General features: G+C 30.4%; 1 protein-coding gene across 1 annotated transcript; it reads left to right on the top strand.

The window, feature by feature from the left end:
* The first annotated feature begins 569 nt into the window (after positions 1–569).
* LOC100261453 (lysine-specific demethylase JMJ13) lies at positions 570–4,679 on the top strand. Its single transcript, XM_002272563.4, has 10 exons — positions 570–932; positions 1,450–1,771; positions 2,016–2,172; positions 2,329–2,548; positions 2,854–2,907; positions 2,995–3,074; positions 3,153–3,433; positions 3,520–3,915; positions 4,004–4,191; positions 4,282–4,679. The coding sequence occupies exons 1-10, from the start codon at positions 930–932 to the stop codon at positions 4,558–4,560; spliced, it is 1,980 nt and encodes a 659-aa protein (XP_002272599.2). The 5' UTR covers positions 570–929; the 3' UTR covers positions 4,561–4,679.
* Positions 4,680–12,995: the final 8,316 nt, after the last annotated feature.

The raw sequence follows: 12,995 nt of genomic DNA on the forward strand, positions 1-12,995 counted from the left end.
AGTGAAACAAAATTATGAATTTAATCTAAATAATTCTAGTACTAAACATTAGAAATCGCTTTTAATAATTTCAAAATTATTTACAATCGATCCTAATTCTTTTTTATATTTCTTTTCCATACGTGACATAGATCGATAAATCTTTCACAATTTTTTTAGGGTTTTATTCTTTATATTTATTTTTGTTCGTATAAAAGTACTAATTTGAAATTTTATGTTTCATGGTCGAGAAAATATAAGAAATAATAACACAAATTAAAAAAAAAAAAAAAGTTACACACGATTTCAATTTAATAATAATAAATAATCTTTATTTTCAAAAAATTAAAAGATTATTTACATGTTTAAAGTCTCTAAAAATTTTAATAATTTTAATATTTTTACTTTCTCCAATTAAAAAATAATTTTTATTATTTTTTATCATTAATTCATCCGATTAAACTCTGAAATAAGCAGACACGTGGCAGAAGACCCAAATCCTGGTGGATGACGTGGAAAATTCAAAAGTAACGGTCAAATAAACCATAAAAACTGTCTTCCCCTCAAATTTTGAATTTTGAAGTGGCAGTTGGTGATCTTTTCCCAACCGTTTCTTACCCTTTCCTTTTTCCCGGAAAATCTCGTCTTTCTCGCCAGTAAATGGGATGCTTTTATAGATATATAAACCTTCCTTTTTACCCACTGCTTGTTTGTCGAGAAAATAGTGGAAAGGTAGCAAGGGAGTGACAATTTTCAATCTTATGTCTGGTTTTGACGAAACTATAAGATAATTAGTTGCATTGAGCCCTTAATTAATCATGGGTATTTGGGTTTGATACTCTTTGATATGTTCGATTTTAATTTTTCTGTAGGGTTTGATTTTTGGTGGATGGTGGTTCTTTTTGTTATGGTTTTGGTGAACAGAATCAAAAAGGGAATTTTAATAGAAGATGGTAAGCGTTTATTTTTCTGTGATTTTCTCGAGAAATTCTAAATCATAGGAAACAATGTCTTCAGTCTTCAGTGTAGTTCTCCATCACATTCATTGGCATCAGTAATTTCTGGAAAGCCAAGGGCATTTTCCCACTGTATCTGTTCGAAAAATTGCTTTAAAGAACCTGTTCATCTTGAATATCATTCCACAATTTTACCTTCTGGTTTTATCACTAAACTATGGTCTTTAACCAAATTTCCGGTTTTTCTTTCCCCAAAATGAACTTGAACAATTCACCAAACTGATAACTATATCACGACACTGTAAATTCACAGAAATGCTTTTAAAAGTAAATTAAAAGAAATAATTGTCATAATTATTATATTTTGAAGAGATACTAAAGCTGCTGCAACAGATTTATTTCAAATGGTTTGTAAAACAAGGGGTTGATTCAATTTCTTTTTATTCCAAGTTCTGTATGTACCTTGTATGTATGATTTCTGCTTAACAACCGTCACTGCTCATTTGATTGGCAGGTGCAAGGAAAGGCTTCCAAACCCGAAAAAGAAAATGTGCTGGAAATCTCAAACTCAAAAATGATGAAGTCAGGGATTGTTCCTGAAGTAGTTGACAATACCAGTATGAGTAGGCATAGTAACAATGAATCAGTTTATCAATCAAGTGGATCTGTCATTGCAAAAAGGATCACATCAAAGGGAAAAGTTGATAATTTTGATACAACTGATCTAGAATGGACAGATAAAATTCCAGAATGTCCTGTGTTCAAGCCATCAAAGGAGGAGTTTGAGGATCCTTTGGTTTATCTGGAAAAGATTAGTCCAGAAGCTTCAAGATATGGTATATGATGATTAAAATTTCATGTTCATTTGTTATATACAGCGGTTTACTACAGTTAGCCACAAAGATTAAACATGATTTCTTTGGTAAATTGGATTTCGACCGAAATTGAATCAGTTCATTGTGATTAGGATTTTCTGTCCCTCTGCTCCACAAAATGAACTTTTACTTCTCTTCTGGCTATTGTGATTAGGATTTTCTGTGCTATTGTCAGTTTCTTGGATTAAATGTTTATGAACAACAGGGATTTGCAAGATTGTTTCCCCACTGAATGCTTCTATTCCTGCTGGCGCGGTACTAGCTAAAGAGAACACTGGCTTCAAGTTTACTACTAGAGTGCAGCCCCTTTGGCTTCCTGATTGGAATGTGGATGATAAGGTCATATTTTTCATGAGAGGAAGGTAATTCTCATACAATCAGCAAAAATCATTCTTCTTCTTCAGTTTTTGCCCTGAATGTCAAGAAGGATACTATTGGGATGCTAGCCTTTTGATGCTTTGGGCTTTTTGTGACAATTTCTTTATATTGTTTTGAGAATTATTTTTATCATTTTACAGAAATTATACACTCCATGACTTTGAAAATATGGCAAACAAGGAGTTTTCTAGTAAATATTGTTGTTCTGGATCCCTTCCTTCCATGTATTTGGAAAAGGAATTTTGGCATGAAATAGCTTCTGGAAGGAAAGGAACAGTCGAGTATGCAATCAACATTGATGGTAGTGCCTTTTCATGTGCTTCCAATGATCAGCTCGGCAAAAGCAAATGGAATTTGAAGGTTTTGAATCTTAATTCTGTTATCCTCTTTGTGTTTCTCGCTGTCTCGGTACATATTCTGTTGTAAAAACTGAACTTTCTGGATCTAAAACCTTATCTTAGGTAACTAATCACCTTTCTGGCTTATTAACCAGCTCTGTTTTCATTACATCAATATGAACCTTCATGTGTCAAATTGCATATGCCTAGTTTTATTAGGTTTACCATATTTTCCCTTCAGTTGGATCTAGAATGTCGGATGTTAATATTTTTCTTTTTCTATTCTCCATTTTCTAGGTTGTTTATACTTTCTTACTTTAATTTCAGACTCTTCCACAGCTGCCCAAGTCCCCATTGCGCCTGTGTGAAACTTCAATTCCGGTATTTTGATGATTACCTAGTTTAGAACTGGCCAACATACATCTGACTATCTGTATTGATCTTCCCTGCAACTTCAATTCATTTCAGGGAGTAACCGATCCCATGCTTTACATTGGTATGCTGTTTAGTATGTTTGCATGGCATGTAGAAGATCATTATTTGTACAGGTAACCTCATTTTATAATACCCTGAACTGTCTTTTTTTTTTGTTTTGAGCTGATATATTCTTCTTGTTCCTTTTTCAGCATCAACTACCATCACTGTGGGGCACCCAAGACTTGGTATGGCGTTCCAGGTCATGCAGCTCCGGATTTTGAAAGGGTAGTACAGAATCATGTCTACACTGATCATATTCTACCATCAACTAAACGAGAGGATGGAGCTTTTGCTGTTCTTGCAGAGAAAACGACGATGTTTGCTCCATGTACTTTGCTGCAACACGATGTACCTGTTTACAAGGCTGTGCAGATGCCAGGAGAGTTTGTCATCACCTTCCCAAAAGCATATCATGCAGGTTTCAGTCAAGGTTGCATACGTCTTCTACTAATCTCTCTGCTTTTCCAAAGGCTTGTTATCATAACCTTACCTATTTTCTTCATTGTGAAACTTCAGGCTTTACTTGTGGCGAGGCAGTAAACTTTGCAGTTGGTGATTGGTTTCCATTCGGGGCAGAAGCAAGCCAGAGGTATTCACGCCTTTGCAGGATGCCAATCATTCCTTATGAGGAACTTCTCTGCAAAGAAGCAATGCTTCTCCATAATTCCCAAGAACAGGGGGGCTTAGCTCATTCGTCTGCAGACTTGGCCTCCTACCATTGTGTTAAGGTTTCCTTTATATGCCTAATACAATCCCATCACCATGCTTGCCAGTTCTTAAAGAAAATCAAAGGATCTCCAAGTGTGTCTCCAAATTCTCAAGGAACTATACTCTGCAGCCTCTGCAAGCGTGACTGTTATGTTGCATATATCAATTGCAATTGCTATTCGCGTCCTATTTGTCTATTCCATGGTACGAGAAACATCACCTGAGTTCTTTTGCTATTCAATTTGGTTTTTCATTGTATTTGAAAATGAATACTCTTGTTTCTTTGGTACAGAGATTGAGGCTCTTAACTGTCCCTGTGGGAACAACCCCATTCTTTTTCTGAGGGAGGACGTGTCGAAAATGGAAAAAATAGCTAAAAAGTTTGAGCAGGACAAAGGAATCATGCGAGAAGTTCATCGATACAAAGATGACAAATGCCTGCAGAAGAATGAAACAACTTTGAAGGTCTCCAAACAGCAGGTGAAGTTTCAATGTTTTTTGTGATAAAATACTTGGAACTGCCCAATAATGGTGAGTCAAAGATGAACATGAACCATTGTTTATGGACAGGAGCTTAAACCCGGGTACAAGTTTCGCCGCCAAGGAATTGCAGGAACAAGGAATCCAAGGAGAAAGAATGATGTTGAGGAGAGAGTGGGAGAAACTGCAGAAACCAGAACAGAGTGCCATAAATTGAGAGGAACACCATTTTCCAGAGGAAGAAAGAGGAGGAAGATGAAGAGCAGACAACAGAAGTCTAAAAAGAGCTCTAGCAGACTCAAAACAGAAGAAAAAGAAAGAAAGCCATATATAGTTAAACATCCAAACAGAAAGCCTAAAAATAACTAGATTATACTAGAGGTCTCAAGTTCAAGTCTCTTATATGCGAATTATTTATTGAACTAATTTAACATTATGTGGTAGGAAATGACTGAATTTAAAACTTTCCTCTACAAAACATAGCATAATATATGTGAAAAGAGATGAAACGGAGGGAGAGGAATAAGACAGTTTGGAACAAATACACAATATTTTAGAAAACATTTATTAAAAAAAAAAAAGTTTTTAAGAACAATTTTTAATCGTTTTCAAAAACAAAATTTTATTTCGAAGTCCAAATATGAGAAGTGTGGACATAAAAAAAAAAAAAACCACAATGTCTAAGACCTCAAATTAATAATCCACTATATGAGATAGTAATACATAGTTTTACTTAAATACTATTTAAGATTTACTCTTCAACACCAATATCATGATCCACGTCTACAACGCAATACCTCAAGTGCTCCCATTAATTTACGTTAGCTCTTGAGAAAATTTAGGTTTCTCTAATAACCAAAAATTCATTCACTAAATCTTTGAGAGAGCTTTTTAGGGATGGTAGGGTAAATTAGGGTTTTTGATAGCATCAAACCCTAAAATACATTTAGATAGGGTATATATAGGCCTAAAAGCCTAAAGGATCGAAAATGAAATATTTCTAAAAATTAAAATCTCAAATTTCAAAACACCGAAATGACAAAATTTGGCAGTTTTTAGATTAAGCACTTGAGTGCTTAAATTTGAGTGTTGGCTTTAGCGCTTGAGAGCTTTGGTCAACGCTTGAGTGCTCCAATAATTTTCACTCACATAATTACATGTGTCTTGTATTGCAGTATTTACACATTCATGTGCCCCTTGTTATGAGTGTAGACTCCATCTTAATGGATGTCTGTCTATGATAGATATCGAGGGAGTGCATCATCACCTTTCAATTGAAAAGTTACTTATTAAACGAGATATAACTCTTGTAAGAGAGGGTTAATCCCTTTAAGGTTAAGCTCATGGATATATATAATATCATAAATTTAGTTGACACAAAATACAAACATAAACAAATAAATTAGAAAAGAGTTGAATATATTATAATAGAAATAAAGAAAATAAGAAAATAAAAAGTAGAAAAGAAGAGTTATGAAAAACTCTAAGGGGTGTATTTCATTTATTCAAGACTCCTATTTATGGGAGTTGGAAAAATCATAATTAAATATTGTATTTAATTCTTTATTGGGAATATCATTCTTTATGGATAACTATAATGTCATTCACAATTATTTATACATATTTATAACACTCCCCATTGAATGACCATTGCTACTAAAAAAGAATTAGGCAAACATCAATTGTTAGAATTGCCTCATTAAAGACCTTATCAGTAAAACCCAATGAGGCAAAACCTAGTCGAAGGAAAAAACAGTACAATATACTAACATTCTATAATGATGTTTGACCTCATAATGACATGATTATATTGTCTTTAATGGTTCAATGTTAAGATCCTTGAGTTGGCGCATTCTAATTTGATATACAAACTTCTCAAATGTTGGAGTAATTTTGTGAATGAGTCTACAAGATTATCACTTGATTTTAATTGTTAAACATCAATTTCACTCCTCTTTTGAAGCTTGTGAGTATAAAAGAACTTTAGTGAAATATGCTTGGATCGATCACTTTTAATATATCTTCCCTTAATTTGTTTATTAATACATGTAACATTTTTTTCATATAAAGCCATCAAAGTGTCTTTGATAGAGGACAATTCACAAGACTCTTAAATATGCTTTATCATAGATTTTAAACATGCACATTCACGACAGGCTTTATGAATTGCTAGTACTTTTGAATGATTTAAGGAAGTGGTGATCATTGTTTGGTTAATCGACCTCCATGATATTGCAACACTTCTCACAAGTAAAAACATATCCTATTTAAGATTGAGCTTTATGAGGATCTGAAAGATATATTGCATCTGTATACCCAATCAATAACAATTTTGATTCTTTTGAATGATATAAGCCCATGTCTTTTGTTCCACAAAGATATTGCTATATATGTTTAATTCCATTCTAATGTCTTTTAGTTGGAGCAAAACTAGATTTTGCTAGTAAATTGACAAAGAAGACTATGTCTAATTTAATAGAATTTGCAAGATACATAAGTACACAAATTGCATTGAGATATTGTACTTCTAGATCAAGTAATTTTTTCATTTTCTTCGTTAGAATAAAACATGTCTTTATTCACTTCAAGTGAATGAACAACCATCAGGGAATTGAGTGGATGCAATTTGTCCATATAAAAGCACTTTAATACTTTTTCTATATATGTCGACCGATTGATTAACACACCATTTGAACAATGTTTAATCTATAGGCCAAGACAATATCTTGTTTTCCCAAATCTTTCATTTCAAATTCTTTTTTTAAATAATTAGCTGTTTTTGTGAGCTCTTCAAAAGTTCCTATAAGATTCAAATCATCTACATATATTGCAATTATTGTAAACCCGATTTCTAATTTCTTAATGAAAACACATAGACAAATTGAATTATTCACACATCATTTTTTTAACAAATACTCATTCAAATGATTATACAACATGTGCTTGGATTGCTTTAATCCATGTAGAGATTTTTGCAATTTGATTAAGTACATGTTTCAAAGTTTTGAATTAGTTATTTTAGGATATTTGAATCCTTTAGAGATATTCATGTATATGTCAGTATTTATAGTCTCATATAAATAAGTTGTAACAATATCCATGAGATGCATATCTCGTCTTCAAAGACTATTAAGCTTATCAAGTATCAAAATATGATTGCATCCATTACGGGGGAATAAGTTTCCTCATAATCTATACCATGTCTTTGCAAGAAACCTTGAGCAACAAGTTGTTCTTTATATCTTCTGATTTCATTATTCTCATTATGTTTTCGCACAAAGACCCATTTATATCCAATAAGCTTTATGTTTTTAGATGCTTGAACTACAAGTCCAAATACCTTTTGTTTTGTTAACGAGTTTAGTTATGTTTGGATTACTTCTTTTAATTTTAGCCAATCGTTTTTTTTTCGACATTCATTCACAATTTATGGTTCTTAATCTTCATCATTTCCCATAATGTCCATAACCACTTGGAAAATAAATATACTGTTAATAATAGGGTTATTGTAGTTCCATGTTTCTCCCATTTAACTGATTAAGATCTCTTTAGTTCTAAAGACATGTATTTTTTTTAGGGACACTTGACCAATTTGTGCCTTTTTAGAGGCTAATTATTTATCAAGTGGGGCCTCATCATTTGTTTTTATTAACTCTTTTGTATTTGTAAGCTCTTCAAGAGTACCAAGCTTTTCATATATTGTTTCTAGTGTTTTTTTTTTTTTAGGAATTGTATCATTTGAGCTAATAGGTCTACCATGTTTTAGGCGTGTCTTAGATTCACTTGTCATGACATTCTCCAATTGTCCTACAGGGACACAATACATGCTGGGGTATTCACAATTGGTATATGTAACTTTGTTATTTTCTTTGTACTTATGAAGACATCAAGTAATTGATTTGCAAGTTCTTGCAAATAAATAATCCTCTAAACTTTTTGTTCACACTACCTTGTATAGGGGTCAAAATGAGATAAGTAGGATACAATGTCTTGCCATTATTCTAGAATTGACTTACCCCCCCCTCCCCTCTATTAATGGCATCGTAAAAACATTTTTATCAAAATGACAATCCACAAAGCGGGTTGTAAAAACACCACCAATTAAAGGTTTAAGATAATTAATAGTGCATAAAGAATTGAAGCTAACATATATACTAAGTCAACGTTGAAGACCCAACTTAGAACACTGAGGTAGAGCAAGGAAACATAGGCAACACAATCGATTGAAAATACGTATATATGAAATATTTGGTTAGTAACCTAAAACAAGATGTAAATGTGAGAATTCATAATTTTTTGTAGGACAAATTCAAATTAAAGTGACAACATGGAGAATAGCATGTCTCCAAGCAGACAAAAACAAATTTGTTCTTCAGAGTAATGGTCTTGCTATTAATTGCAAATGCTTAATAAGGGATTCAACTAATCCATTATGAGTATGAGTATGAGCAACAAGATGCTCAACATCATTACTAACCAACATATAATAATCAAGGAACGTTTAAGAAGAGAATTCACTAACATTATCAAAGCGAATTGTCTTAATAGGGTGGTTAGGGAATTATGCCTTAAATTATTTGAGCAAGTAACTCGACGAAAGCAACATTTATAGTTAAAAGAAGATAAATATGGACCAACGAGTTGAGACATCAATTAAAACCATAAAATAACGAAAGGATCCACTAGGTGGATGGATTGGCCCACAAATGTCTCATTGAATGTGTTCTAGAAAGGTTGGTGATTTATATACAACCTTGGTGAATGATGGTCTAATAATTAATTTGTCTTGTAAACAAGCAACATAATTTTAATCATTAGGCATTAGAATCTTATGGTTCTTCAAGGGATGCACAAAAAGATTATTGATAATACAACGCATCATAAAGAATCCCGGATGACCAAGGTGTTCATGCTAAATCATAAAAGTTTTTGAGTAAAAGAATTTTTAATTCATGATAACATATGACTTAATAGGTTTGATAATTGTTTGATATAGCCCACATGAGTAAATTTGAAGTTTTTTTAAAATATGTTTTGTTCCAAAAAAAACCAAAGTAATGAAAAGGTATTCACCACTACCATTATTCATAGTATCAATATGATGTCCATTTTGGCGAATATCCTTTAAATTAAGAAAATTTCAATTGGATTTAAAAGAATAAAGAGCATCATTGATGTAGATTTTAGTTCCACTAGGTAAAATAATAATTGTTCTTTCGAAGCCTTGAATCAAGTCGAAAAGACCTAATTTTGTATTAACATTAAACTTAGCTAGTGTTAACTTGGAAAAATATTTTTTACCATGAAGAATTGTGTGTATTGTGATACAATTTACAAGATATGCATCTTTATTGGATGTCATATGATTTATCAAGGTGTGAGAGGGATCCATATATTTTAAAATATAAATAAAGAAAAAAAAAAGTAGATATGAAATGATCATATGTAAAAATAAAATTTGAAATAAATTGTAAAATATGTGTATTATAGATAATGTGTTCAAAAGAGGATAACATAGTAAAACTATTTGCAAGGAACTAAATAAGAACATAAATTTAATCATAACAAACATTTCCATCACCAATTAGACGGTCAATTTTTCCACTAAGATTCTCAAAGAAATCTGAAACATCTAAATGGGTTAAGTCTACTACACCATCACCATCATTGAAGTTTATTTTAACATCCTTTCCTTTTACCTTTATTAAGGCTTAATAAAGGTCAACCAAATATTTTGAAGTACGAGAGGTACATGACCAGTGTTCTTTCATGCCACATCTATAACATTTATTCTCACGAATATGTTTATTTTGTGGTTCTATCCATTTTTTAGGTTGTGCCTCTGAATTATTCCACTTTTGGTGATTTGAATTTTTTTTCTACTCTGAAAATGACTATAACCACCACGATGCCGAGAATTGTGTCTACCATGATGTGAGTGTGACCACTGATTAAAATATCGATGTGTCGATACATATGGATATGATATTTTCAATTGATATATCGACGGTCAAAGCTCAATAAAATGAGTTATTGTGCTGCTGTCGGGAGTTGAACCCCCAACCAAAAGGTTGGGGCCAACATCCACTTACTATTAGGGCAAGTTTGTCCTTTGTTAATTATCATGCACCACACACACACACACACACAATATTAAAACAATCCTTTAAACAACGAATTAATTATAATTATATTATAAGTAAATAAATTTTTTTCATTTAATTAAGTAGCAAATTTTTTTTAATATCATTAATATATTAATTAAATATTAAAAAATTAGACATTTATTATCATTTAATACAATTAAATTAAATATATCATAATTTTATTATTAAATATATTTTAAAATTAAACATATTATAATCAAATATCACAATATTATTATTGAATAATATTTGATATAATTTAATAACCAATGTACACTTATATATATATATATATATATATATATATATATATATATATATATATATATATATATATATATATATATATATATATATATATATATATATATATATTAATTTTTTCAACAAAACAACTTTAAAATGTCTATTATACTTCTAATTTTATTTATAAGAGCTTTGTTTTATATTTTCATAAGTTTTGATTAATTTTAGGTCAATCGATATTTTGTATCAAAATATCCATCGATATATCTCCAATATATCTGATATATCTGTAAAATTGAACTACCGATATATCCGTGATTACCGATATTTTTATCCTTGACCGTGACCATGTCCTCTACCTCAGCCTCGTCCAAATCCACATCCTCATTCATGTCTAGGAGTTTGGATAAATGTGGCATTAGCTTCAGGCAATAAAACAGACCTAATAAGACGAGATTGGTGGTTTTTTTTTTTTTTTAGTAAAAGCTCATTATTATGTTCTACTACAAGAAAACATGAAATCAATTATGAATATTTGGTGAAACGACGTTCTCGATATTGCTGCTGTAGGAGCACATTTGAGGCATGAAAAATCACATTTTTTTCAAGCATATATTCTTTAATGACTTTTTCTCCACATAACTTTAATCATGAGTTAGTTTTGAATAAAGTTAGCTACAGTCATTGACATATTTGAAATCTTGTAATCGTAAGTGCATCTAATCATAGTGGGCTTTTGGAAGGATTACAATCTTTTGGTGGTCATATCGATTATTCTAAAGGATGAAAAGATCTTTAATTATAAGGTATTCAACTTTTAATCCTTCATCAATATGATGGTGAAGGAATATTAAAGCTTTGGCGCGATCCTGCAAGGATGCGTCATTTCCTTCATTAATTGCATTTCCAAGATTCATTGTATGTATATAATTAATTTTAGCATCAAGAACCCAAAATAAGTAGTTTTTGCTTGAAATAGCAAAAACAACAAACTCAAGCTTTGCAAGGTTTGACATTATCTAAAAACTATATATGTAATAATTTAATTAGAAAACTATTTCAATTTATTGAAATAAATTATAAATAAATTACTAAAATTATTTAACAATATTTCATCAAGTAAATAATATTTAACGAATAAAAATATAAAGATCTAATATTTTGCTATTGTTAATTATAAATATGGTAAAAATTCATGAACATTAGGTAGTATATATTAATGAAATAGAAATTAAGAACTCATAGTTTTTATAGCTTCAGGTTATTGATAATTTTGTCATAAGAAAAATGTGCAAATTTGTACATAGTTTTAGGTTATGAACTATTTATTTTATAGCTCCTGCCTATACATTTTTTTTTTGGTATAACTTGTAGTTTTACAATATAATTAAAAGGAATTAGGAATTATGTGCATAACTTTTGACTATGTATTTTAAATTTTGTAGTTTCTCCTGTAACTTCTAGTTACTAGGATTTTACATATTTTAAATATTTTTTTGTTATAATTTTTTTTTCATAATTTTTTACTAGAAAAAAAAAATTTCTAAATAATATTTGCACATGTTTATACATTTAAATAAAATAAATGAAATAAAAACTAAATTACATGAAATAGAAAATAAAAGGGTAATTTTATCACATATCTTTTATGTGAGAAAGAAGAGATTTTTTGGTAACAAGTTTATATTTTCAGTGATGTAGTCTTTTGCAAACACTTTTCTTAGTGTTTTAGTCTTTCACAAATACTTTTCTCGGTATTTTAGTTTTCCACAAACACTTTTCTATAGACTAAGGTGATGTTTGTTTTTTGATCGAATAGAAAAAATCAAATGTTTTGGTTTTTTCTATTCAACTAAAATTGTTGATATTAACCAATATAATTAAAGTGAATTTGCTAATAATAGATTCAATTTAGTCATTATAATTCATATCAACATCTTAGTTTTAGTTGAATAGAAAAAATCGATTTTTTTTTTTTTACTTTTTCTTTTCAATAAAAAAAAACAAACACCGCCTAAAACTTTGCTTAGTGTTTTAGTCTTCCACAAACACTCTTCTACAAGAATTTTCTTTTTCAGAGACTCCTTGTTATCAAAGAGTTTTCTTTTGACTTAGAAATAAAGAAAAGAAGAAAAGAAGAGTTTCTTGTGTATTTCATTCATTCAAGTCTCCAATTTATCGGAGCTAGAAAAATTAGAATTAAATATTGTATTTAATTGTTTACGGGAAATAAAAAAAAATCTTTATGGATAGAACTGAGGGCATATTTATAATAGAATTGAATATCTTATTTTGAGGAAAAATCTATTTTTTGTTAAAGGAAAAACAAATTCTTACCTTACGAAATATAATTGGATTGGATATATATATCAATATATTAAACTACTTACAATAGCTCTGCATCCGCAATTT

The sequence above is a fragment of the Vitis vinifera genome, chromosome 16 (genome assembly GCF_030704535.1).
Source record: "Vitis vinifera cultivar Pinot Noir 40024 chromosome 16, ASM3070453v1".
Classification (NCBI taxonomy): domain Eukaryota; kingdom Viridiplantae; phylum Streptophyta; class Magnoliopsida; order Vitales; family Vitaceae; genus Vitis; species Vitis vinifera.

Bases quoted from the DNA above. Each gene is read 5' to 3' on its own strand.
- LOC100261453 (XM_002272563.4), top strand. The intron at 2,173-2,328 runs GTAATTCTCATA...ATCATTTTACAG, and splicing joins ATATTTTTCATGAGAGGAAG to AAATTATACACTCCATGACT. The intron at 3,075-3,152 runs GTAACCTCATTT...TTCCTTTTTCAG, and splicing joins GAAGATCATTATTTGTACAG to CATCAACTACCATCACTGTG.